The sequence below is a fragment of the Heteronotia binoei genome, chromosome 1 (genome assembly GCF_032191835.1).
Source record: "Heteronotia binoei isolate CCM8104 ecotype False Entrance Well chromosome 1, APGP_CSIRO_Hbin_v1, whole genome shotgun sequence".
In the NCBI taxonomy this organism is placed as follows: Eukaryota; Metazoa; Chordata; class Lepidosauria; order Squamata; family Gekkonidae; genus Heteronotia; species Heteronotia binoei.
The window spans coordinates 10,212,428-10,240,005 of record NC_083223.1 but is presented as its reverse complement, the minus strand read 5'-3'; the positions used below and the strand labels follow the sequence as shown (position 1 = coordinate 10,240,005).

The following is a 27,578-nucleotide window of genomic DNA, read 5'->3' as shown; positions in this document are numbered from 1 at the left end:
TATCTGGGGCTCTGGGGGGGGGCTGTTGTTTGTGGTAGAGGCACCAAATTTTCACTATAGCATCCATTGCCTCTCCCCAAATACCCCCCAAAGTTTCAAAAAGATTGGACCAGGGGGTCCAATTCTATGAGCCCCCAAAAGAAGGTGCCCCTATCCTTCATTATTTCCTATGGAAGGAAGGAATTGAAAAGGGATGCCGTCCCTTTAAATGTGATGGCCAGAACTCCCTTTGGAGTTCAATCATGCTTGTCACAGCCTTGATCTTGGCTCCACCCCTAATGTCTCCTGGCTCCACCCCCAAAGTCCCCAGATATTTCTTGAATTGGACTTGGCAACCCTAGTGTTGGATTGGATGGGGCCATTGGCCTGATCCAGCATGGCTTCTCATATGTTCTTATGTTCTTAACTCCAAAGGGAGTTCCGGCTATCCCATTTCGAGGATCCGCACACCTTTTAAATGCCTTCCCTCCATTGGAAATAATGAAGAATAGGGGCATTTTTTGGGGGGGGGCTCATAGAATTGAACCCCCTGGTCCAATTCTCTTGAGAACCTGGAGGGTATTTTGGGAAGAGGCACTGGATGGTATGCTGAAAGATCGGGTGCCTCCACCTCAAAAAACAGCCCCTCCAGAGCCCCAGACACCCGCTGATCAATTCTACATTATGCTCTATGGGAATCGGTCTGCATAGGAAATAACGGAGTGCACAGCAGACATTTCTCTCCCCTCCCCCCACTTTCTGATGACCCTGAAGTGGGGGGAGGGCCTCCAAATAAAGGGATCCTCTGCCCCCACCTGGGGACTGGCAACCCTGATGTAGCCAGTCTTCCTGGAGCTTACAGCAGGCCCTGTACGGAGAGCCCTGTAAGCTCTTGGAGGATTGCCTTCATCAGGGGGTGGAGCCTAATATGCAAAGGAGTGCCTGCTGCAGAAAAAGAGCCTTGCTCACTGTAGCAATGCCTGAATTAAACCACTGTGTTACTTATATATTGCAAAGAATTGCTCCACGGATATTTCTTATATCCTATTCTTACCAACGTCCATGAATACAGCACAATTCAAAATATAAATTAATTCCCAAGTACTGTAATGGTACCAAAGTCCACTGTCTGTATCCTTTCGTTGATGGACATGTGCAGTACCAATAAATGTGCTACTCCTTGCTTGAGTAGCAGTCCGGAATCCAACAGGTATGGCATGTGCTACTCCTTGCTTGGATAGCAGTCTGAAATCCAACAGGTACAGCACGTGCTACTCCTTGCTTGGATAGCAGTCCAAAATCCAACAGGTACGGCATGTGCTTCTCCTTGCTTGGGTAGCAGTCCAAAATTCAACAGGTACGGCATGTGCTACTTCTTGCTTGGGTAACAGTCCGAATTCCAACAGGTATTGCACATGCTACTCCTTGCTTGGATAGCAGTCCAAAATCCAACAGGTATTGCACATGCTACTCCTTGCTTGGATAGCAGTCCAAAATCCAACAGGTACGGCATGTGCTACTTCTTGCTTGGATAGCAGTCCGAAATCCAACAGGTATGGCAAGTGCTACTCCTTGCTTGGGTAGCAGTCCGAAATGCACAGGTACGGCATGTTCTACTCCTTGCTTGGGTAGCAGTCCGAAATCCAACAGGTATGGCATGTGCTACTCCTTGCTTGGGTAGTAGTCCAAAATTCAACAGGTACGGCATGTGCTACTCCTTGGTTGGGTAGCAGTCCGAAATCCAACAGGTGCGGCAACACGGGTTCTAGGTTCAGTCCGTGTTCCATTCACCTTTTTACTGACCGCTTTTCTTATGTTCTGGAACCCGTGCTTAAGGCAAAAGCTCACATGACATGTTATGTCTCTTCAGTTTGCACAAATGGTTCTCTGTAGCAACGCAGCAGTGGACTGTCTCCTCCCAGAGAAAACTGTAAAATATTTCCCTCATCCGAGATAATCTTTCTCCCCCCACTCCATCTTTTTAACATACCCCTGTTTGCGGCAGGGATCCTCCTTGCATGTTATCATTTAGGCTTAAATCGGGGCGGGGACTTCACGTTCCCTTTTGCAAGAAGGCAATCGAGGTGCATGAAGACAATGTGTCCCTAGGACACCCATCAGTGGAATTAAAGCTAAGTTGGCAACGCGCAGCTCTCTTGTAGACTGATGGAAGTAATCGAGATGACAGCAAACGCACCGGCTTCCAATGGTCATAATCAATCTATGTGCTAAGCAGCCAGTACATCGTGGTGTACAAAAACCACAAAATAAGCTGACGCAAAGGCCAGAAGGGGTTTGTATTGTGTGAACAGGAGCTCAGTTGTGGATGAAAGCTGCTGAAAACAATACTATACCAGGTAGATGTAAGAGTTGCTAAGTTGCAGCCAGCAACTGCTGGGAGCAATAAGGGGGCAGGGCCTAGTGACTGGTGTCATGCCTTCAGCTGACATCACTTCCCGTAACGACTGTAAGTTCCATGACAGGGCACTCTAGGGTTTTCAAAAGCTCTATGGCAATCGGTGCATGCCCCTGTTCCCCCTCCCCATTTCCTCCCAATAGCCTGTTGGTGGGCAAAGATGGAGGTCTCTTGCTGTAACATGTCTAGTTCGATGTGAGTAACTTACCAACTGGGTTTAGTAGGGTTTGTTTAGGACTGGGATGGAAGTCACTATCATATTGGATGGAAAGGCTATCAGTACAGTAGTCACCTCACCAGTGCAGTAGTCACCCGTTTCCAGGAGGGAAATTTCCTACTGACACACAAGGAGGGAGAACAGACCTGCCCCCAGTCTCCATGTGATCACTGACTCCTGACTACAGTGTCTGTACGTGGAAGAAGTCTGAGTGTGGCTCCCTTGAGAACCAGTGTGGTGTAGTGGTTAGGAGAGGCAGACTCTAATCTAGAGAACTGGGTTCGATTCTCCACTTCTCCTCCACATGCAGCTGCTGAGTGACTGTGAGTCAGTCCAAGTTCTCAGCAGAGCTGTTCTCTAAAGAGCAATTCTCTCAGGACTCTCTAAGCCCCACCTCCCAAACAAGGTGTCTGCTATGGGGAGGGGAAGAGAAAGGACATTGTAAACCGCCCTGAGATTCTAAGTATAGGGTGGGGTATACATCTAATTCCTTCCTTCCTTCCTTCCTTCCTTCCTTCCTTCCTTCCTTCCTTCCTTCCTTCCTTCCTTCCTTCCTTCCTTCCTTCCTTCCTTCCTTCCTTCCTCCCTCCCTCCCTCCCTCCCTTCCCTCTCCTTCCTTCCCTCCTTTCTCCCTTCTTTCCTTCCTCCCTCCCTCTACTTCCTCCCTCCCTTCCCTCCCCCTCCCTCCCTCCCTCCTTCCTTCCTCATTCCCTTCCTCCCTCCCTCCTTCCTTCCCTCTCCTTCCTTCCTTCCTTCCTTCCTTCCTTCCTTCCTTCCTTCCTTCCTTCCTTCCTTCCTTCCTTCCTTCCTTCCTTCCTTCCTTCCTTCCTTCCCTCCCTCCCTCCCTCCTTCCTTTGAAAGAAAGACAGGATCTCAATATAATAAATAACAGCGGCTGACTTCCAGAGGATAACCTTGATGGTCTCCTATATAATAACACACATCAATCAGATCTCAATAGCATCCTGGACAGAGAGATGATTGAAAGAGATTTTTGCTGCAGTTTCCCCAGTGCTTATCCCCAGAATACCGAGCTCCCTATTTAAAGGGTAGACAATGCATGTTTTTTTCCTAAGGTTTTATTTTTGCAAGCACAGTTTCGTGTCTCCCTGGCAGAGGATGATCAAAGCGCCAGAGCTTTCTCATTTGCTGTCCTGCCATTTCTGCCTAGTGCAAAATATCACTAACCCTCTACAGAGAAAACCTGACATTTAACTAATGCACCTCTGTTAATTGGTGAAGAACAAAAAGAGGAGTTGTGAAGCTCCGGGCTTCAAAAATCTATGAGCTTCTGCATTTCCCTGCCTTCCCTCCCCCTTTATTCTTTCAGGAAAGGGGCCTTGTAAAGCACAGGTGAAGAATAAATTTAGATTTCATAACTAACAATAGCTTGTGTCCTTTTCGATTTTCGTTCAGAACATTTATTCAGGTATTGAATCCCTGCTTTTATCCCCAGTGGGACCAAAAGCAGTTGTCCTTTCCTCCTCCATTTTATCCTCACCCTCAGGGTTGTTGTGAGGTAGGTTAGGCTGAGAGAGAGTGGTGCCATATTGTCTCTGTGAACTTCCATGCCAAAAGGGAGATTTGAACCTGGAGCTCCTGACTCCTAGTCAGACACTCTAACGCAGGGGTGTCAAACAGGCTGTCCGGGGGCTGAATCAGGCCCCCGGAGGGCTCCTATCAGGCCCCTGAGCAACTGGCTGTCACCTGCTTCCTTCTCCCTCTCTTTTGCTTCCTTCTGCATCACAGCTTGCTTTGCAAGGCTTGCTCAATCGCACAGGAGCTACAGAGCAAAGCCGCTATTTTCTCCATTGGCTGAGGCTCCTCCCTCGGGGAGGAGAGGGGAAGGCAGAACTTGTTTTTCCAGGCTCTCTCAATTGCACAGCTACTGAGCCAAGCCTCTCTTCCTTCTGTTGGCTGAGGCTCTCCCCCTGTACCCTGAGGAAGGAAAGAAAGAGCCATGGTTTCCTTTGCCCAGTTCCCTGGATCCATGAGAGAAATACAAAGAAAGCACCTTTAAGACCAATGAGTGGTAACGTTTTAAGCATGCTTAAGTTTTTTAAAAAATGTATATCTTTAATTGTGTCTGTATCCTTTATAAAGTTTATATCTCTGCTATCTAATCTTAAATAGGTACACACATGGTCTGGCCCAACCTGACATGACCCAACCCAACAAGGTCTCATTTATGTCAGATCCTGCCCTCATAACAAATGAATTCAACTCCTCTTCTCTAACCACGACGGTGCACCATGCTGACTTGTCTTTGCCTAGCAAAATCAATCACAAGTTAGTTAGACTTGGCCTGAGTTAATTTTTTGCATATTACTACAGAACGCATTGGTGGCTGGAGATTCACATTGTTTGTTATGACCAAAGTTCAAAATAGGATTGTGCAAATAAAAAAAAACCTGGGTCCTTTCTGATTCAAGACTAATGGAACAACCCCCCCCCCAAAAAAAAAAAACTGGTATTCCCGAATATTCCCAAATACCAGTATCAGTGTTGTATGGGTCTTCGGGTATATATTTGGGAAACCGAATATTTGATTCCTTTATACCCTGTGAGGACTGTCTCCATAGGTTATAATGGAGAATTTCATTCGCCCAGTTGTGCTGCCATGGTGGCATGACTTGATGAGTTCAGAAGGTATTTAAATGCTTTCAGCTTGCACCAATGAGGCAGCATGACTTGGCGAGTGAACTCAGAGGCATTTAAAGAGACAGTTGAAACCAAGCTGCAAAGAGTAGCCAGCACCTTCCGAGGGTTCTCCCTGCAGATTTGTCTGGGGCTCTCCCAGTTTAGACCGGACTGCCAAACAGAGCCACCTCCATCCTCCATTCTTTCCAATGCAGGGGAGAAAGTCATTAAAGGGCTTGCTGTCCATTTAAATGCCTTTTGCAAGTTGAGGGTGAACTCTGAAGGGATTTAAAAGGCTCACAGTCCCTCCAAATGCCTTCTCAAGGCAGCAAGATCACCCAGATTTCCAGCTATCTGGCCATTTTTAGATAGCTGAATGAATATTGGGCTCTAAATCTGTGTTTAAGGAGTTTTATTAGGTTTACAACAAAAGGGAAGGAGGTAGGGAGGGTAGGAAGGGGATGGGAGAATAAAAATGGATATGGAAATGTTACATTCTGCACATCACAATACCAAGAAAGGAGAGGTAATTCAAAAGGCTGGGCTCTATATGTGACTGAAAAAAATATCCAGAAAATACTATTAAAGTAATTTTTGGACATTTATTCAGCTCAGTATAGGCCAAATGCACACCCCTACCTGAAACCTTGGAGAGCCATTACCTGTCATAGTAGACAATATGAACCTTGGTAGCAGGGCTGACTTATCCATTGGCCCTTTGGTTAGAATCATAGAATCATAGAGTTGGAAGGGACCTCCAGGGTCATCTAGTTCAACCCCCTGCACAATGCAGGAAACTTACAAACACCTCCCCCTAAATTCACAGGATCTTCATTGCTGTCAGATGGCCATCTAGCCTGTGTTGAAAAAGCTCCAAGGAAGGAGAGCCCACCACCTCCTGAGTTGGAAGGGTCCTCCAGGGTCATCTAGTCCAACCCCCTGCACAATGCAGGGAACTCACAAACACCTCCCCCTAAATTCACAGGATCCTCATTGCTGTCAGATGGCCATCTAGCCTCTGTTCAAAACCTCCAAGGAAGAAGAGCCCACCACCTCCTGAGTTGGAAGGGACCTCCAGGGTCATCTAGTCCAATCCCCTGCACAATGCAGGGAACTCACAAACACCTCCCCCTAAATTCACAGGATCTTCATTGCTGTCCGATGGCCATCTAGCCTCTGTTGAAAAACCTCCCAGGAAGGAGAGCCCACCACCTCCTAAGTTGGAAGGGTCCTCCAGGGTCATCTAGTCCAACCCCCTTCACAATGCAGGAAATTCACAAACACCTCCCCCTAAATTCACAGGATCCTCATTGCTGTCAGATGGCCATCTAGCCTCTGTTCAAAACCTCCAAGGAAGGAGAGCCCACCACCTCCCAAGGAGGAAGCCTGTTCCGCTGAGGAACCGCTCTAACAGTCGTAGAATCCTAGAGTTGGAAGGGACCTCCAGGGTCTTCTAGTCCAACCCCCTGCACAATGCAGGAAACTCACAAATACCTCCCCCTAAATTCACAGGATCCTCATTGCTGTCCGATGGCCATCTAGCCTCTGTTGAAAAACCTCCCAGGAAGGAGAGCCCACCACCTTCTTTTAGGAACCTATGAAAATGCTTTAATTTCTTAAGAACAGAAGAACATAAGAGAAGCCATGTTGGATCAGGCCAATGGCCCATCCAGTCCAACACTCTGTGTCACACAGTGGCCCCAAAATTATATATATATAATTTTATATATATATTTTATATATATAATCTGTCTGCTCAGCAATTTCATCGAATGCCCACGAGTTCTTGTATTGTATATATATATGTTACCAGACGTGCCCAGACTGAATACAACGCTGCCTGGATAAATAGAGACTGTAGTACCACCGTATTGTTTTAGCTTTTTAACATTAATTTATATTTATATTTGTATTTATATCATGAATTGATTTTACCTGTATTGTTATTTCATGATATCACATAATGTCTTTGTAAGCCGCCCTGAGCCTGCCTCGGCGGGGAGGGCGGGATATAAATAAAAACTTATATATACACATACACACACACACACACACACACACACACACTGTGGCTAATAGCCACTGATGGACCTCTGCTCCATATTTTTATGGCAGTGAGTTCCACATGTTAATCACCCTTTGGATGAAGAAGTACTTCCTTCTATCCGTTTTAACCTGTCTGCTCAGCGATTTCATCGAATGCCCACGAGTTCTTGTATTGTGAGAAAGGAAAATCCAAAGGGAAAAAATGAACTTTTAAGGGCTAAGAAAATGCTTGGATTTTTTAATTAATTAATTAATTTTATTCCATTTGTATCCCGCCCTCCTCACCAAGGCGGGTTCAGGCCGGCTCACATAGACATGTATGTGCAGGAGGAAGTATAGTAATACATTAAAACCATAAGCCATAGGATAATATAAAAACATAGACTATTTCAGCGCTATAATCTTAGCTTCCGATTCTCTGCAAGCCGATCTTAAATTGTCTTCTCCGCAGCGGCTGTACAGCGGATTTCAAGGGATGATTCATATGTCACCTAGGACTGTAGTGGCCAGCAGTCTAGTTTGCAAATGCCTGGTGGAAGAGTGCCGTCTTACAGGCCCTGCGGAACTGTATGAACTCTCACAGGGCCCTGACCTCTTCCGGCAACTCATTCCACCAGCGTGGAGCCACTACAGAGAAGGCTCTGGCTCTAGTTGTCATGAGCCTGGCCTCCTTAGGGCCGGGGATTGTGAGTAGAGATTTTGTGATCCAGACCGAAGTGCTTTCCGGGGAACATGTGGGGAAAGGCGGTCCCTAAGATATGCAGGCCCCTGGCCATATAGGGCCTTAAAGGTGAGAACCAACACCTTGAAACGAACCCGGCATGCGATAGGCAACCAGTACAAACGCTTTCGGCACAGGTTGAATGTGTTCCCGTAAAGGAAGGCCCATTAACTACCTGGCTGCTGCGTTCTGCACTAGTTGAAGCTTCCGGGTTTGAGACAAGGGTAGCCCCATGTAGAGGGCATTGCAGTAATCCAATCTTGAGGTGACCGTTGCATGGATCACTGTCGCCAAGTAGGGGACCAACTGCCTTATCAGCCACAGATGATAGAAGGCTGATCTGACAGTGGCTGCCACCTGGGCCTCCATATTTAAAGAGGGATCCAGGAGCACTAAACTTTTGGCCTTGGGCACCGGTGTAAGTGATGCCCCATGAAAGATCGGTAGTAAGACCTCAGTTCCAAAACCGCCGCGACTTAGGTACAGACCTCCATCTTTATCGGATTCAACTTCAGTCGACTCAGCCTGAGCCACCCTTCCACAGCTTGAAGCGCCGTGGTCAGATCTTCTATGGAGGTGTCAGACTGGCTCAGTGGATAAAGCTGGGGGTCATCTGCATACTGATGACATCCCAGCCCAAACCTCTGGGCAATCTGGGCAAGGGGGCGCACGTAGATGTCGGACAACATCGGGGATAGAACTGCCCCTTGTGGCACACCACACACAAGTGGGTGCTGTCGAGACACCTCCTCCGCTATCACCACCCTTTGTCCCTGACCCTGAAGGAAAGAGGAGAGGCCAACCCCCGTATCCCAGCAACGGCGAGGCGGTAGGTCAGTAACTGATGGTCGGCCATGACAAATGCGGCCGACAGGTCTAAGAGCATCAGTACTGCCGAGCCACCTCTATCCAGATGCCTCGGGAGGTCATCCATGAGAGCGACCAAAACCGTCTCTGTCCCATGGCCCGGGCGGAACCCAGATTTCTCACACAAGGAAAAAATGAAATATTAGGGCCCATGAAAATCTATTAAATTTTGCTTAAAATAAGAAAAAAGAAATGTTGAAGTATTTAAAGTTATATAAAAATATTTCTAATACTGATAACCCTTACGGTGAGAGGCAAAAGTGCCTAGGGCCCACAAAAGTCGTAATGTGGCTATGCTTGGTAGACCAAGAGTCTCCTTTGATATAAGACAGTTCTGTGCGTCCCTGTGACAATCCATTCCCAGAGAGCTTCTGGATTTAGGCATGCCCAGTGAGTTTGTCGACTTCTTTTTCTCATTGCAGCAGCTTCTCATACCAATGACAAAACTAATTTACAAGAATCTGGCATGTGACATGGAGAGCGATGGTTTAAGAAACGCCAGTCAAGGGGCCCCTCAGGGCACGCAGAACTAGAAGAAGAAGATATTGGATTTATATCCCGCCCTCCACCCCAAAGAGTCTCAGAGCGGCTCACAATCTCCTTTACCTTCCTCCCCCACAACAGGCACCCTGTGAGGTAGATGAAGATATTAGATTAATATCCCGCCCTCCACTCCGAAGAGTCTCAGAGCGGCTCACGATCTCCTTTCCCTTCCTCCCCCACAACAGACACCCTGTGAGGTAGATGAAGATATTGGATTAATATCCCACCCTCCACTCCGAAGAGTCTCAGAGCGGCTCACAATCTCCTTTACCTTCCTCCCCCACAACAGACACCCTGTGAGGTAGATGAAGATATTGGATTTATATTCCGCCCTCCACTCCGAAGAGTCTCAGAGCGGCTCACGATCTCCTTTCCCTTCCTCCCCCACAACAGACACCCTGTGAGGTAGATGAAGATATTGGATTAATATCCCACCCTCCACTCCGAAGAGTCTCAGAGCGGCTCACAATCTCCTTTACCTTCCTCTCCCACAACAGGCACCCTGTGAGGTGGGTGGGGCTGGAGAGGGCTCTCACAGCAGCTGCGCTTTCAAGGACAACCTCTGCCAGAGCTATGGCTGACCCAAGGCCATGCTAGCAGGTGCGAGTGGAGGAGTGGGGAATCAAACCCAGTTCTCCCAGATAAGAGTCCGCATACTTAACCACTACACCAAACTGACTATGTAGGCTTAATATTTAGGGTTGCCAAGTCCTCTCCAAGTCCTGGTGGGGGACTTTACGCGCACGCTTTGTGCACACGTGATGAAATGACATCACCTGGAAGTGATGCCATCAAAATGCGGGCCACTCTAGGTGTTTCCAGGAAAACTCTATGCTCTAGCCATTTGGGAGGTTAAAAACTTTATGGTACCTATTGTGCCATAGAGTTTTACCTCCCAAATGGCTAGAGCGTTTGAGAAAACCATAGAGTTTTCCTGGAAATGCCTAGAGCGGCCCATGCCCGTGCTGCCATTTTGATGACGTCAATTCCAGGTGACATCATCGCACCAGTGATGCAGGGGGAGGTTCCGCCTGCCCACACAATGTAGGCCAGCAAGTTGGGAACCTCCTAAATGGGGGATTTCCTGCCCGGATCAGAGGCTTGGCAGCCTATTGCTATTCCCCTGTCCTCACCTCCTTCAAAAAAATCCCCAGAGTCCTCTACACCAGGGGTCCCCAACCCCTGGGCCATGGACCAGTACTGGTCCGTGGCCTGTTAGCAACTGGGCCATGAGTTGTATAATTATTTCATTATATATTACAATGTAGTAATAATAATAAAAAGACAAAGACTTTGGATTTGTATCCTGCCCTCCCCTCTGAATCTAAGAGTCTCAGAGCGGCTCGCAATCTGCTTTACCTTCTTCCCCCAAGACAGACAGACCCCCTGTGAGGTAGGTGGGGCTGAGAGAGCTCTTACAGCAGCTGTCCTTTCAAGGACAGCTCTGCAAGAGCTATGACTAGCCCAAGGCCATTCCAGCAGCTGCAAGTGGAGGAGTGGGGAATCAAACCCGGTTCTCCCAGATAAGAGTCCGCACACTTCACCACCACACCAAACTAAGAGAAATAAAGTGCATAATTGTATCATCCCAAAACCATCCCCCCTCCCAAGTCTGGAAAAATTGTCTTCCACAAAACCGGTCTTTGGTGCCAGAAAGGTTGGGGACCGCAGCTCTACAATACCGCGTCACTTCTATGGGGAAACCTAGAAGTGACATAGGGTAGCTCTAAGAATTGTCCAAAATTCCTAGAACTACTCTACATCACTTCCAGCAAAGAGGATGTTGCACACACACCCCATTCCCCTACTCATATCACTCCTACCAGTCACCAGGCACCTCACAGTGCTCCCTCTAAGCTGAGTTAGCGTGAGCTAGCTTACAGATTTTTAGCCTCCAACTCATACATTTTTGTCTCAGCTCAGGAAGGATGGCCCCAGAGCAGGCTTTTTTTATGCAGGAGCTCACAACAACTTCAATGCCAGTTGCTCACAAAGAAGAATTTTTGCTCACCAAGCTGAGAGCCAGTTTGGTGTAGTGGTTAAGTGTGTGGACTCTTATCTGGGAGAACCGGGTTTGATTCCCCACTCCTCCACTTCCACCTGTTAGAATGGCCTTGGGTCAGCCATAGCTCTAGCAGAGGTTGTCCTTGAAAGGGCAGCTGCTGTGAGAGCCCTCTCAGCCCCACCACCTCACAGGGTGTCTGTTGTGGGTGAGGAAGGTAAAGGAGATTGTGAGCCGCTCTGAGACTCTTCGGAGTGGAGGGCGGGATATAAATCCAATATCTTCTTCTTCTTCTTCTTCTTCTTCTTCTTCTTCTTCTTCTTCTTCTTCTTCTTCTTCTTCTTCTTCTTCTTCTTCTTCTTCTTCTTCTTCTCAAGACTCCACAGGTCAGAGGGCGTATCAGGGTGCATAGGGCTCCTAACTGCCTTCTGTCAGGATGCTAATAAGCAGGCCTCGGATTCAGCAGGAGCCAGAGCTGGATTAACAATTAGGCAAAGTAGGCAGTGGCCTATGAGTCTCCATGCCTTTAAGGACCCTGGGCCAGCTTCCACCCCCCCACCCCACCCTGGTTTTCTCTCTGCTTGCAGCCCTCCCGGCCTGTACACTCAGCCAGCAACTGAGCTGCTCTCTGCCTGACTTGCCTGGCGCAGCTGCTGCTGGCGTTGTTGCCAAGTTAGCCTCTCTCTGCCTCTTCTCTCCTCTCAGTAAAAGGGGCTTTTAAGTAGGCTTGCCAATCCCCAGATCCCAGAGGGGGTTCTCCGCTTTCCCAGGCTCCTTCCCGCCCCCAGTCAGCTGGCTGGCAGGGGAAAGCCCCGCCCCCACAGCCCCCATGTGACTTTCCACCTCCGGAGGCTTCAGTCTCCGATTGGAAAGGCTTCCTCTTGGGATGGGGTGTCTGTGTTACTTGGAAGAAGTTGGCTGCAACTCGTGAGTAGAGAGGCCAATCCCTCGCTTCAGAGTCACCAGAAATGGGGGGGGGGGCGGGAGGGAAACGTCTGCTGAGCGCTTCATTATTCCCTATGTGGAGATCAAGTCTCATAGGGTATAATGGGGAATTGATCTGGAGGTTTCGGGGGCTCTGGGGGAGCTGTATTTTGAGGTAGAGGCACCAATTTTTCAGTATAGTATTTAGTGCCTCTCCCCAAAGCACCCCCCAAGTTTCAAAACGATTGGACCAGGGGATCCAATTCTGTGAGCCCCAAAAGAAGGTGCCCCTATCCTTCATTATTTCCTATGGAAGGAAGACATTTAAAAAGGTGTGCTGTCCCTTTAAATGTGATGGCCAGAACTCCCTTGGAGTTCAATTCTGCTTGTCACATCCTTGTTCCTGGCTCCGCCGCCAATGTCTCCTGGCTCCACCCCCAAAGTCTCCTGGCTCCACCCCCAAAGTCTCCTGGCTCTACCCCCAAAGTCCCCAGATATTTCTTGAATTGGACTTGGCAACCCTACTTTTAAGAAGGTGGCTGCAGTGGGGGTCATGGGTGGTGGGGCAGGCGCTCAGACTCTGAGATAATCTGTGAGGATTTTGACTGCCTGGAGGCCTCCACAGAGTTTAATCTGGCACTAGCAGGAGCGCAGCTCCTGAACCTTTCTGAGGGTTCCCCCTCCTCCTCCCCACCTACCTACCTTGTCCATTGACTGATAGATGCAGCTGCATAACAATCCCCGGATGAGCTCCACCGCCTATTTTTCTACAAAACGACCCCCGCTAATAAGGCCTGCGGCCATTAAATTTCAGCAGTGCTAGAGAGTCATTTCTCTAGCCCGTCTGCTTTGTCCAAACTGCATCAGGTGGGAACCTCACATTTCAGACTCTCGATGTAGGGTTGCCAAGTCCAATTCAAGAAATATCTGGGGACTTTGGGGGTGGAGCCAGGAGACTTTGGGGGTGGAGCCAGGAGACATTAGGGGTGGAGCCAAGATCAAGGCTGTGACAAGCATCATTGAACTCCAAAGGGAGTTCTGGCCATCACATTGAAAGGGACACCTTTTCAATACCTTCCTTCCATAGGAAATAATGAAGGATAGGGGCACCTTCTTTTGGGGCTCATAGAATTGGACCCCCTGGTCCAATCTTTTTGAAACTTGGGGGGTATTTTGGGGAGAGGCACTAGATGCTATGCTGAAAATTTGGTGCCTCTACCCCAAAAAACAACCCCTCCAGAGCCCCAGATACCCGCGGATCAATTCTCCATGATTTTCTATGGGAATAAAACTCTATAGGGAATAATAAAGTTCCCAGCAGACATTTCCCTCCCCTCCCCCCGCTTTCTGATGACCCTGAAGCGGGGGGAGGGCCTCCAAACCGGGGGATCCCCTGCCCTCACCTGGGGATTGGCAACCCTATCTCGATGCCAGCCAGCAACGGCCTCGTGCGGTCGCTGCTAGCATTCTTGAAACGCTTTGGCACAACGGACTGGGCAGCTGTCGAAAGGAAAGCGTTGCCATGCAGAAAGAACAGCATTCGAGGCGTCCGCAACGGTATTCGTGTCGAAAAAATAATCCTGCGGTTTCTGCAGGCCGTATCTGCTCCTCTGTGAGGGGGAAGGGTCACCAGAGACACAAGTGGCGTTCCCAACCCCGAGAGCCGGTGTTAAGGCACTGTGTAATGTCGTAACCTGCCTACACATTCCACGCAGCGCTCGGGGACCAGATCACAAATGCCTAGCAACACTGTAGTATTGCGCCTTGAATAGAAAGATCAACTAAAACAGGGGTGTCAGGCTGATTTGTTATGAAAGCCAGATCTTTAAAAAAAAAAAAAATCGACTTTTATTAAACCCAAATACACAACCGATTATATATACAAATCATTCTTCACAGATTTTCAGATAATTGTTACAATGTACAAGTCTCCGGGTATTCATACAAAACAAAATTAAAATCAAGTAAAACAAACCTTAACGTAACAGCCGTAACTGCTGAAGCACATAATGATCATGTATTATTGACTTAACCTTAGGTAATCTTATACTTCAAAAGAAATCATTTTCTCATGTGCAGCATTTTTTGGCAAAATATTTTCTTCGGTTAAGTATGACACACTACCGCATACCATCGATTTACCACCATCGATTTACCACTGGGAGAGCCAGTTTGGTGTAGTGGTTAAGTGTGCGGACTCTTATCTGGGAGAACCGGGTTTGATTCCCCACTCCTCCACTTGCACCTGCTGAGATGGCCTTGGGTCAGCCATAGCTCTGGCAGAGGTTGTCCTTGAAAGGGCAGCTGCTGTGAGAGTCCTCTCCAGCCCCACCCACCTCACAGGGTGTCTGTTGTGGGGGAGGAAGGTAAAGGAGACTGTGAGCCGCTCTGAGACTCTTCGGAGTGGAGGGCGGGATAGAAATCCAATATCTTCTTCTTCAATAATACATGATCCATATGTTTTGGGTGAAACGTTTAAGTTACCATATGCTATTTTTGTTAGTAGAAAGTGTTCCCGGTTTTTTTTCTTTCCACGAATGAACAGCAGGTAATTTTTTATCTTTCCATCTTATAACGAGGGCCAGATCTGACGTAAATAAACAGCACCATTAAATGTTTTAAAATGTTTTCATTGTATTCCATTGCTTTTAATCTGTAATCATGGATGTTTCCATTGAACGGATTGTTAGCCGCCCTGAGTCCGCTTGCGGAGAGGGTGGGATAAAAATCTAAAGTAAGTAAGTAAATAAATAAATAAATGAGACCTTGTCGGATTGGCTCATGTTGGGATGAGCTGGGCCATGTGTGCACCTATTGAAGATTAGGTAGCAGAGATATAAACTTTATAAAGGACACAGACAAACACAAATATATATATATATACTTAAAATATGCTTAAAACATTAGCACTCATTGGTCTTAAAGGTGCTTTCTTTGTATTTTTCCCATGGGATCCAGGGATCTGGGCAAAGAAAGCTGTGGCTCTTTCCTTCCTTCCTTCCTTCCTTCCTTCCTTCCTTCCTTCCTTCCTTCCTTCCTTCCTTCCTTCCTTCCTTCCTTCCCCAGGGGGCCAGGATGGGGAGGAGCCTCAGCCAGTAGAAGGAAGAGAGGCTTGGCTCAGTAGCTCTGCCTCAGCCAATGGAGAAGAGGGAAGAGACGATGGAGGAAACAAAGGTTTTGCTCTGTAGCTCCTGTGCAATTGAGCAAGCCTGGCAAAGCAAGCTGTGATGCAGAAGAAAGCAAGAGAGAGGGAGAAGGAAGCAGATGACAGCCAGTTGCTTGGGGGCCTGATAAGAGCCCTCCGGGGGCCTGATTCTGTCCCCAGGCAGCATGTTTGACACCCCTGAACTATAGCAATTGGTTGCGGAGGAAATGTATCTTGCAAACTAAAAATTCAAAAATACCAGTCTTGTCTTCGCCCCGTGAGCATTCATTAGAAAGGATTTGGGGCTCTGAGAAATCTCCGTTGCCTTTTGTTTTGTTTTTTTGTAGGGGAGGGGGGGGTGATTATTTGAAAGTATTGGGATATTTGGTTAATATAGCAGAGTTTGCCCAGCTCACAAAAATAGATGGGAGGAGGGAGGGAGAGGTGGAAAGAAAGCAACTTTTCACTTCATATGCATGCTCTGAGCTACCAGCTGGCTTGCCTTGGAGAAGGTATGTATTTCTCCTGCTGCAATGATTCTTGAAACATTGATGCTCACCTGAAGTTTGAGATGGAATCCTTGTCTTTCTCCACAGTCATGGAACCCGGTGCGCTGGAGAAGTCTCCGCTGCAGCAAACAACAACATCTGTGGAGTCGGAGTGGCGTATAACTCAAAGGTGGCAGGTAAGGATAAGGAAAGGTCCCCTGTGCAAGCGCCAGTCGTTTCCGACTCTGGGTTGACGTTGCTTACACGATGTTTTCACGGGAGATTTTTTACGGAGTGGTTTGCCCTTGCCTTCCCCAGTCATCTGCACTTTCCCCCCAGCAAGCTGGGGACTCATTTTACCGACCTCAGAAGGATGGACGGCGGAGTCAACCTGGAGCCAGCTACCTGAAAACGCAGTTTCCGCCGGGGATCGAACTCAGGTCGTGAGCAGAGTTTAGGAATGCAGTACTACAACTTTAACACTCTGCACCACAGGGCATAAACTCGGGGATAAATATCTAGTTGGAGGCAGAATTGTTGGCAGAATTGTTGCACAGGGTGGTGGAAAAGGACTGACTGGTTGCCATGTCTTGCTTATCAGAGCTTTTTCTTTGTAGAAAAAGCCCTGCAGGAACTCATTTGCATGTTAGGCCCCACCCCCTGACACCAAGTCAGCCAGAACTGCATTCCTGTGCATTGCTGCTCAAAAGAAAGCCCTGTTGCTTATCAATAAATACCTTTGATAAAACTCAGGTGTGTTGATCGGTGAAGAATTTGCAGTGCTTGACAAAAGGGTTCTAGAACATACCTGAAATAACGCAGTGATTCTAACATTCAGTTCCTGGCAGGACACATTTAAGAAGATTCTACAACAGAGATTGTTTGAATTACAATACCAAGACCGTTCGCTCCCCACCCTATCCTTAAAAAGGTGGTAGGGCAGGGGTGTCAAACATGTGGCCCAGGGGCTGAATCGGGCCCTCAGAGGGCTCCTATTAGGCCGCTGAGCAACTGGCTCTTGTCTGCTTCCTTCTCCCTCTCTCTTGCTTCCCTCTGCATCTCAGCTGGCTTTACACAAGGCTTGCTAAGTTGCACAGGAGCTACAGAGCAAAACCTCAATTTTCTCCATTGGTTGAGGCTCCTCCCCCTCCTGGTCCCCTGGGGAGGGAGGGAAAGAGCCAGAGCTTCCTTTGCCCAGTTCCCTGGATCCCCTCAGAGAAATACAAAGAAAACACTTTTAAGACCAACAAGTGCTAATGTTTTAAGCATGTTTCATCTTAGGGTGTTTTTTTTAGTTGGGTTTGTCTGTGTCCTAAAAAAAGTTTATATCCCTGCTACCTAATCTTAAATCGGTACACACATGGCCTGGCCCAACCAGGTCTCATTTATATCAGATCTGGCCCTCATAACAAATGAGTTCTTCATCCCTGTGATAGAGTGTGTTATGTTACATCAGGGTCGGCCAAACTGTGGCTCTTTCACATATATGGTGTGGCTTTTGAAGCCCCCACCATTCTGTCTGCTGGCTTGAAAAAGGTATTTGTCTCTTTAAATCACTTCTCCAAGTCAAGCCAGCCGGCAGCTTGGAGAATGTATTTAAAGGTGCTGTATTTCCACCTCTCCCTCTTCCCCCTTCCTTCCTTCCTTCCTTCCTTCCTTCCTTCCTTCCTTCCTTCCTTCCTTCCTTCCTTCCTTCCTTCCTTCCTTCCTTCCTTCCTTCCTCCCTCCCTCCCTCCCTCCCTCCCTCCCTCCCTTCTTCCCTTCCCTTCTCCCTCTCTCCCTCCTCCTCCCTTCCTTCCCTCCTCCCTTCCTCCCCTCCTTCCTCCTCCCCTCCCTTCCTCCCTTCCTCCCCTCCTTCCCTCCTTCCCTCCTCCCCTCCTCCCTTCCTTCCCTCCCTCCCTTCCTTCCCTCCTCCCTTCCTCCCTCCCTCCCTCCTTCCTTCCTTCCCTCCCTCCCTTCCCTCCTCCCTCCCTCCCTCCCTCCCTCCCTCCCTTCCTTCCTTCCTTCCTTCCTTCCTTCCTTCCTTCCTTCCTTCCTTCCTTCCTTCCTTCCTTCCTTCTTCCTCCCTCCCTCCCTCCCTTCCTTCCCTCCTCCCTCCCTCCCTTCCTCCTCCCTCCCTCCCTCCCTTCCTTCCCTCCTCCCTCCCTCCCTTTCCTCCTCCCTCCCTCCCTCCCTTCCTCCTCCCTCCCCTCCCTCCCTCCCTTCCTTCCTTCCTTCCTTCCTTCCTTCCTTCCTTCCTTCCTTCCTTCCTTCCTTCCTTCCTTCCTTCCTTCTTTCCTTCCTTTCTCTCTCAAACATCTGACATTTATTGTGTGTAGCTCTTATGTTAAGCAAGTCTGGCCACCCCTGTGTTAAATGCTGCTGCTCTCTTGGGACTTGCATAACCCCAGTAGGATATTCATTTAAGGACTTAGGGCTGTTACTGAAGCCTGCAGTGCCATCAAGTGGCCAGCAGAAATTGGAAAGAAGGGAGTCTCCACGGTGAACATTCTGGACAATGGGGGAAAGCCTGGTTCTCTTGACTATTGTGTGACACAGAGTGTTGGACTGGATGGGCCATTGGCCTGATCCAACATGGCTTCTCTTATGTTCTTATATGTTCTTACGCGCGCGCCACACACACACACACCCTGTTTTGGATTTTGGCCAAGGAGATAAAATACAAGGCAAAGGCACAGTGGTGCAGAATCAGGTCTAACATATATTTTATTGCTCAATTAATATTCTCTAAGCGTCTCGCCAACAGGCAAATCTGTTCGTCTTGCAGTCATTCTTCAAAAGGAGCACAAGAATCCTGGCAAGAAGGACAGATTCCCCTGACGAAGTTGTTGCCGAAGTGTGCAGGGAATTTTAACTGAGTAATAAAATATATATTTTACCTGATTCTGCACCACCGGCCTTGGTCTTCAAAAAAAAAAAAAGATCTCCTGCAGTTAGGGCAGTCTTTTTATTTTCTTCTGGGATTTCAGCAAGCCATCCCTTGTAGCTCAAATAGGCAAGGATTGTTCAAAAGTCAGTTGTTTCATTTGAGCTTTAATGCTTCGTTGTGACCAGCTCAACATAAAGTAGAGCTACAGCTAAGATTGGTGGCCCAGCCCACCAAAAACAACAACAGGAACTTTGGGGGAGGTGGTAGCCTTGAAAATCTAGCATCATGTGTGTTGCGACGTGTCGTAGACACCCGTGACACTCTAGGAATTCCTCAAAATTCTATGGTACGGGCTGTAGAGCTTTGAGGGATTTCTAGAACGTTGTGGGAGGTGGCTATGATGTCACTTCTCAGTTTTTATTGGAATTGATCTTGTGACTCATGGGATGCTGGTTCCCGTCTCCTACATTCCTTCTGGTGTCCCGAGGAAAAAACGACGAGAGGGTTGTGTTGAACAGAGGGAGGATTGCCCTGTCATCCTGTTTGTTAGCTAAACTCATGTTCTGTTGTAGAAAACACAGATTACAGTTTGATTTCCTCCCCCCGCCTCCTTGCTGGGTGCCACCTTCAGACGTCTTGAGACCGTGTAAATTAGTAATTAATTATCATATGGCCTTGTGTGTAGTATAGCCAGGAGATCCTAAGACTGTCTGGCAGCTGGAAGTTCTAGATCTTGTAGCATTGTGCACCACTAAGTGGTGAGCTAGACTTGTTTTTAAGGCAAGGCAGGTTTCAGAGGTGGTTTGCTATTGCCTGCCTCTGCGTCAAACCCCCTGGTGTTCCTTAAAGGTTTCCCTTCAAAATGCTTAGAATCAGGTCCAACCCTACTTAATTTCAAGATCTGATGAGATCAGGCTAGCCTGGGCTATCCAAGTCAGGGCCTAACAGGTGAGGGATATTGTACAGAGAATTGTGCTGGGACCCAAGACACCCAGTTTCAAATCCTCACTCTGGAAACTCCCTCTGAAATGCTCCCGGACTGACCTACCTCACAGGGTGGTTGTGTGAGGACAAAATCGGGGAGAACAAAAGGATGTGATAAACCACTTTGGGAGCCCACAAGGGAGAAAAGCAGATATAAATTCAAGAACAAGAACCCAGCTAGCAAATTTTGTTTTACATTTTGCTTTCTACCTTGGTGCTGATTTCATTCCGCAGGTATCCGAATGCTGGATCAGCCATTTATGACAGACATCATTGAAGCTTCTTCCATCAGTCATATGCCCCAAATCATAGATATCTACAGCGCCAGCTGGGGCCCCACTGACAATGGGAAGACTGTGGATGGACCAAGAGAACTCACCTTACAAGCCATGGCAGATGGGGTCAACAAGGTAAAGGTTTTAACATCCTTTTGTTATTTTTCTTGGATATTGACCTGTCGTGGAAGATGATTGGCATCTTGTTGGGCCTACAAATTGCCTGTCAAGCATGGTGTTGGTGGAATATAAGAAGAGCCCTGCTGGATCAGACCAGTGCGGGTCCATCTAGTCCACCATCCTGTCTCACAGTGGACAACCAGTTCCTCTGGACAGCCAACAACAAGGCAGAGAGGGTGAGGCCTTCATAAGAACATCAGAAGAGCCCTGCTGGGTTAGACCAGTGGTCCATCTAGTCCAGCCTCCTGTCTCACACAGTCGCCAACCACTTCCTCTGGAGGGCCAAAAAACAGGGCAGAGAGGCTGAGGCCTTCATAAGAACATCAGAAGAGCCCTGCTGGATAAGACTAGGGGTCCATCTAGCCCAGCATCCTGTCTCACACAGTGGACAACCAGTTCCTCTGAAAGACAAACAACAGGGCAGAGAGGCCGAGGCCTGCATAAGAATATAAGAAGTGCCCTGCTGGATCAGACCAGTGGTCCATCTAGTCCAGCATCCTGTCTCACACAGTGGCCAACCAGTTCCCCTGAATGGCCAAAAACAAGGCATAGAGGCCGAGGCCTTCATAAGAGCATCAGAAGAGCCCTGCTGAATCAGATGAGTGGTCCAATCTAGTCCAGCATCCTGTCTCACACTAGGGTTGCCAATCCCCAGGTGGGGGCAGGGGATCCCCCGATTTGGAGGCCCTCCCCCTGCTTCAGGGTCATCAGAAAGAGGGGGGAGAGGAGGGGAGGGGAATGTCTGCTGGGAACTCTGTTATTCCCTATGGAGATTTATTCCCATAGAAAATAATGGAGAATTGATCCGCGGGTATCTGGGGCTCTGGGGGAGGTTGTTTTTTGAGGTAGAGGCACCACATTTTCAGTACAGCATCTATTGCCTCTCCCCAAAATACCCCCCAAGTTTCAAAACTATTGGACCATGGGGTCCAATTCTATGAGCCCCAAAAGAAGGTGCCCCTATCCTTCATTATTTCCTATGGAAGGAAGGCATTGAAAAGGTGTGCCGTCCCTTTAAATGTGATGGCCAGAACTCCCTTTGGAGTTCAATTATGCTTGTCACAGCCTTGATATTGGCTCCACCCCTAATGTCTCCTGGCTCCACCCCCAAAGTCCCCAGATATTTCTTAAATTGGACTTGGCAACCCTATCTCACACAGTTCCTCTGGAGGGTCAAAAACAGGGTGTAGAGGCTGAGGCCTTCAGAAGAATGTCAGAAGAGCCCTGCTGAATCGGACTAATGGTCCATCTTGTCCAACATCTTGTCACATACAGTGGCCAGCCACTTCCTGTGGAGAGCCAACAGCAGGGCAGAGAGGCCAGGGCCTTAATAAGAACGTCAGAAGAGCCCTGCTGGATCAGTCCAGTGAGGATCCATCTAGTCCAGCATCCTGTCTCACACAGAGGCCAACCTGGAGAGCCAATCTGGAGTACTGGGTTCAATGGGAATCCACTGCTCTTATCTGCTACACCAGACTGGCTCTCTAGCTTTAGACTTTGCACAGTGGATTGGTGGGTAGGTGTACAATCCACTTTATCATCCAGGAGGTGTTTCCCCCTCGGTTGTGTGTTCTGTACTCAGTTCCCCGGATGTTTCCCTCCTCTCTGAAGCAAGACATAGAGCTTGTTTTGTAAATGAATTTTGATAAGAGGTTAATTGGGGAGATGAAAGGTACCGCACAGCTGTTTACTTTGGAATTGACTTTTCCCACCTCAACGTGGCCTTCGTCAATTCTGTTCCCAGGCCACAAATTAGGCCCGTCAATCCGCTGCTCAAAACAAAGAGTATAAACCAGAGACAGAAAACAGAATATTTACATATTTATATTTTGCCATTCTCCAAATGGACACGTGCTGCTTGCATTTATCCAGTTTCTTCCGCGCATATTGCCGTCAGAATTTTCCCCAGAGAACATCTCCTTTGAGTGCTTTTTCTCATTTACTACAAGAGCTGATCGAAGAGCTTAAACCTGCTGTGGCTTCCCCTTTGGAAAAAAATCTTTCTCGACCACCAAATCCCCATTCTGAGAGAGTTTAAACAGCAGTTTGGGGGTACACTGGTTGTGATAGGAAATGTGTGTGATGGGGTGTGGGGGGATTCTTGCATGCATAGATACGCTCAGGGGCGGAATTCTAGCAGGTGCTCCTTTGCATATTAGGCCACACACCCCTGATGTAGCCAATCCTCCAAGAGCTTACAAAAAAGAGCCTTGTAAGCTCTTGGAGGATTGGCTACATCAGGTGGGTGTGGCCTAATATGCAAAGGAGCTCCTGCTAGAATTCCACCCGTGGATAGGCTATGTCTCGAACTTTACTTGTGGTGTACATGCAGGGCTTTTTTTGAGCAGAAACACAGTTCTGGCTGTCTTGGAGTCGGGGGTGTGGCTTAATATGCAAATGAGTGCCTGCTGGGTTTTTTCTGTCTTCTGGTGACCCCTACTGGGGCTTGGATGTTCAGAGAGGTGGCTTCTATTGCCTGCATCTGCGTCTCAGCCCTGGTATTCCTTGGAGGTCTCCCATCCAAATACCAGCCAGGGCCGAGCCTACTTAGCTTCCCAGATCCGACAAGCTCAGGATTGCCTCGGCTATCCAAGTCTAGGCTACTTTCAGGCCACGTTTGATGAACTTTAGTGCAGGGGTGTCAAACATGTGGCCCAGGGGCCAAATTAGGCGTCAGGAGGGCTCCTATCAGGTCTCCGAGCAACTGGCTGTCATCTGCTTCCTTCTCCCTCTCTCTTGCTTTCTTCTGCATAACAGCTTGCTTTGCCAGGCTTGCTCAATTGCACAGGAGCTACAGAGCAAAGCCTCTATTTTCTCCATTGGCTGAGGCTCCTCCCTTGGGAAAGAAGGGGGGGCAGAGCTTGCTTTGCCAGGCTCTCTCAACTGTACAGCTGATCTATTGAGCCAAGCCTCTCTTCCTTCTATTGGCTGAGGCTCTCCCCCTGTACCCTGAGGAAGGGGAAAAAATTATATCTCTGCTACCTAATCTTAAATAGGAACACACACGGCCCGGCCCGACAAGGTCTCAGTTATGTCAGATTTGGCCCTCGTAACAAATGAGATTGACATTGAAAGAAAGGTTGAAACGCTTGGAGCTCTTTAGCTTGGAGAAACGTCGACTGCGAGGTGACATGATAGAGGTTTACAAGATAATGCATGGGATGGAGAAAGTAGAGAAAGAAGTACTTTTCTCCCTTTCTCACAATACAAGAACTCGTGGGCATTCAATGAAATTGCTGAGCAGTCAGGTTAAAACGGATAAAAGGAAGTACTTCTTCACCCAAAGGGTGATTAACATGGGGAATTCACTGCCACAGGAGGTGGTGGCGGAACCCTCTCAGCCCCACCCACCTTGCAGGGTGTCTGTTGTCGGGGAGGAAGGGAAAGGAGATTGTGAGACGCTCTGAGACTCTGTCATTGAAAGGGCAGCTGCTGTGAGAGCCCTCTCAGCTCCACCCACCTCACAGGGTGTCTGTTGTGCGAGAGGAAGGGAAAGGAGATTGTGAGACACTCTCTGTCCTTGAAAGGGCAGCTGCTGTGAGAGCCCTCTCAGCCCCACCCACCTCACAGGGTGTCTGTTGTGGGGGAGGAAGATAAAGGAGATTGTGAGCCGCTCTGAGACTCTGAAATTCAGAGTGGAGGGCGGGATATAAATCCAATATCATCTTCTTTTGAGGCTCTTTTTTGTAAGCTCTTGGAGGATTGGCTACATCAGGGGTGTGTGGCCTAATAAGCAAAGACGCTCCTGCTAGAATTCCACCCCTGGATGAGAGACTCCAGAGAAGATGGGGTTACCATGTGGAGGAAGGCAATGGCGAACCATTTCTGAGACTGAGAGGATTTAAATATGGAAATTTGCTGCCAGAGGATGCAGCGATGGCCACATGGATTAACAGCTTTACAAGGGGATTAGATAGATTCATGGAGAATAAGTCTATTAATGGCTACCCACAATGGTGGCTGAGGGGAATCTCCACTTTCAGATGCACTAGTCCTCAGAATCCCAGAGCCAGGGGGCAAGATCAGAGGCCTTGGCCTCCGTGCCCTATTGTTGGCCCTCCAGAGGAACTGGTTGGCCGCTGTGTGAGACAGGATGCTGGACTAGATGGACCACTGGTCTGATCCAGCAGGGCTCTTCTGATGTTCTCATGAGGACCTTGGCCTCTCTGCCTTGTTGATGGCCCTCCAGAGGAACCAGTTGGCCACTGTGTGAGGCAGGAAGCTGGACTCAATAGACTCCTGGTGTGATCCAGCAGGGCTCTTCTTATGTTCTTATGAAAGCCTCTATGCCCTGTTATTGGCCCTCCAGAGGAACTGGTTGGCCACTGTGTGAGACAGGATGCTGGACTAGATGGACCACTGGTCTGATCCAGCAGGGCTCTTCTGATGTTCTCATGAGGACCTTGGCCTCTCTGCCTTGTTGATGGCCCTCCAGAGGAACTGGTTGGTCACTGTGTGAGAGAGGATGCTGGACTAGATGGACCACTGGTCTAATCCAGCAGGGCTCTTCTTATGTTCTCATGAAGTCCTCGGCCTCTCTGCCCTGTTGTTGGCCCTCCAGGGGAACCAGTTGGCCACTGTGTGAGACAGGATGCTGGACTAGATGCACCACTGTTCTGATCCAGCAAGACTTTTCTTGCATTCTTATGCGTCTCATATTTAGGGTCACTGAGTTGGTTGTGACTTGATGACAATTCCTCCTCCTCCAGTTTAACCCAGGGGCATCAAGTATGCAGTCCGAGGGCTGGATCGGGCCCCCAGAAGGCTCCTATCAGGACTGCGAACAACTCACTGTCATCTGCTTCCTTCTTTCTGCATCACAACTTGCTTTGCCAGTCTTACTCAGGAGCTACAGGGCAAAGCCTCTACTTTCTCCATTGGCTGACCAGCACACAAAGCAACTTATGTATAAAAGCTCACAATGCCCAGCCACTTCATGTTTTCCCCTGGGTCTTAGGCTCAAAGCACTGACCGTGAGATTTCTGTAATGAATGTCAATAAATCGAAAGAAGGTTTGCAACTTAACGGATAAACACCTGAACAGCATACTCAAGATTGCTACAGCACAGACATTGTCTCCAGATTTTGATACAATAATTCAGAGCAGTTATCAGAAACTGTGTCAGTTATCAGAAACGGTTCAATAAACAAAATACTGCAAGAGTGGTAATCTTTTAAGCATGTTTTTTTTGTTTTTTTTTAATCTTTAATTGTGTTTGTCTGCAATCTTTATAAAGTTTACATATCCACTACCTGGCATTACCAGGTCTGTGTTGTAAAATTCCTGCAGATTTTGGGGTTGGATCTGGGAGATGAAGGGGCCTCAGCATGGTACAAGGCCATAGATCCCACCCTTCAAAGCAGCCATTTTCTCCAGGGGAGCTGATCTCTGCCAGCTTGTGCTTCTGCAATATCTCTATTATCTTCCATCAATAAAAAGGTCAAGGTAGTCCCCTGTGCAAGCACCAGTGATTTCCGACTCCAGGGTGATGTCACATCATGACGTTTTCATGGCAGACTTTTTACGAGGTGGTTTGCCATTGCCTTCCCCAGTCATCTACACTTTCCCCTCAGCAAGCTGGGGACTCTTTTTACTGACCTCGGAAGGATGGAAGGGTGAACCAACTTGGAGCCAGCTACTTGAACCAGTTTCTGCTGGGATCGAACTCAGGTCATGAGCAGAGAGCTCGGACTGCAGTACTGCAGCTTTATCAGTCTTGCTACCAAATATGGAATCTTCTCAAACCTCCTCCAATTAGCTAATTAGTTCACTCCAGATGCCTTCCTCTTGCAGGGGTACAGTGGTCCACAGTTGCCAAGTTCCCAGCCGCTTCACACAACTCGACAAGCATTCCAGACACAGGTCATCTAATGCGGAGAAAATCTCTCGAGATTTATTGCACAACACATTGCTCAACCGCTTTATTAAAGTGGATTATTGTAGCACACTCCATTGGAAATTGCACTGAAGATGATCTATACTTACCATTGTATGAACTCTGGTGGAATTAATTAATGAAATGAAATTTGAGTATGTTTCTTTATTAGGTCAGTGTTCCCTCTAAGCTGAGTTAGCGTGAGCCGGCTCACAGATTTTTAGCCTCCAGCTCACACATTTTTGTCTTAGCTCAGGAAGGATGACCCCGGAGCACTCTAACCGATGCAGTAACTCACAACTTCAATGCCAGGTATTAAAGCTCACAAAGCAGAATCTTTGCTCACAAAACTCTGCAGTTTAGAGGGAACATTGATCATGGTCTATTCTTTTCTCTTATTTACCCACTTGGAGGCTGGCAACCCTAGCCCGTCACGGACTTTTAAACAATTTTTGAGAATTTTGTGTCCACAAAGAGGTTCTAGAACTCCATTCTACCATGTTGCCCCAGGAAAAAAAAGCCCTGGTTTCAGCTACACAGAACATTCTTCCTCCTCCTCTTCTTCTTCCTCCTCTTCCTTTTCTTCTTCTTCTTCCTCCTCCTCTTCTACTTTTTCCTCCTCCTCCTCTTCTTCTTCCTCCTCTTCCTTTTCTTCTTCTTCTTCCTCCTCCTCTTCTACTTTTTCCTCCTCCTCCTCTTCTTCTTCCTCCTCTTCCTTTTCTTCTTCTTCCTCCTTCTCCTCTTCTTCTTCCTCCTCCTCTTCTACTTTTTCCTCCTCCTCCTCTTCTTCTTCCTCCTCCTCTTCTACTTTTTCCTCCTCCTCCTCTTCTTCTTCCTCCTCTTCCTTTTCTTCTTCTTCCTCCTTCTCCTCTTCTTCTTCCTCCTCCTCTTCTACTTTTTCCTCCTCCTCCTCTTCTTCTTCCTCCTCCTCTTCTACTTTTTCCTCCTCCTCCTCTTCTTCTTCCTCCTTCTCCTCTTCTTCTTCCTCCTCCTCTTCTACTTTTTCCTCCTCCTCCTCTTCTTCTTCCTCCTCCTCTTCTACTTTTTCCTCCTCCTCCACTTCTTCTTCCTCCTCTTCCTTTTCTTCTTCTTCTTCCTCCTCCTCTTCTACTTTTTCCTCCTCCTCCTCTTCTTCTTCCTCCTCTTCCTTTTCTTCTTCCTCCTTCTCCTCTTCTTCTTCCTCCTCCTCTTCTACTTTTTCCTCCTCTTCTTCTTCCTCCTCCTCTTCTACTTTTTCCTCCTCCTCCTCTTCTTCTTCCTCCTCTTCCTTTTCTTCTTCTTCCTCCTTCTCCTCTTCTTCCTCCTCCTCTTCTTCTTTTTCCTCCTCCTCCTCTTCTTCTTCCCCCTCCTCTTCCTCCTCTTCTTCTTCCTCCTCCTCCTCCTCATCGTCGTCTTCTTCTTGCATT

The 27,578-nt window shown here is 48.1% G+C and overlaps 1 protein-coding gene across 1 annotated transcript in view; it reads left to right on the top strand.

Moving 5' to 3' along the window:
* Positions 1-27,578, top strand: part of PCSK2 (proprotein convertase subtilisin/kexin type 2) — a 209,331-nt gene that overhangs the window by 167,808 nt on the left and 13,945 nt on the right. Inside the window, 2 exon segments of the mRNA XM_060230741.1 lie at positions 16,097-16,185; positions 20,076-20,251. Of these exon segments, the coding sequence (XP_060086724.1) occupies positions 16,097-16,185; positions 20,076-20,251 (265 nt within the window).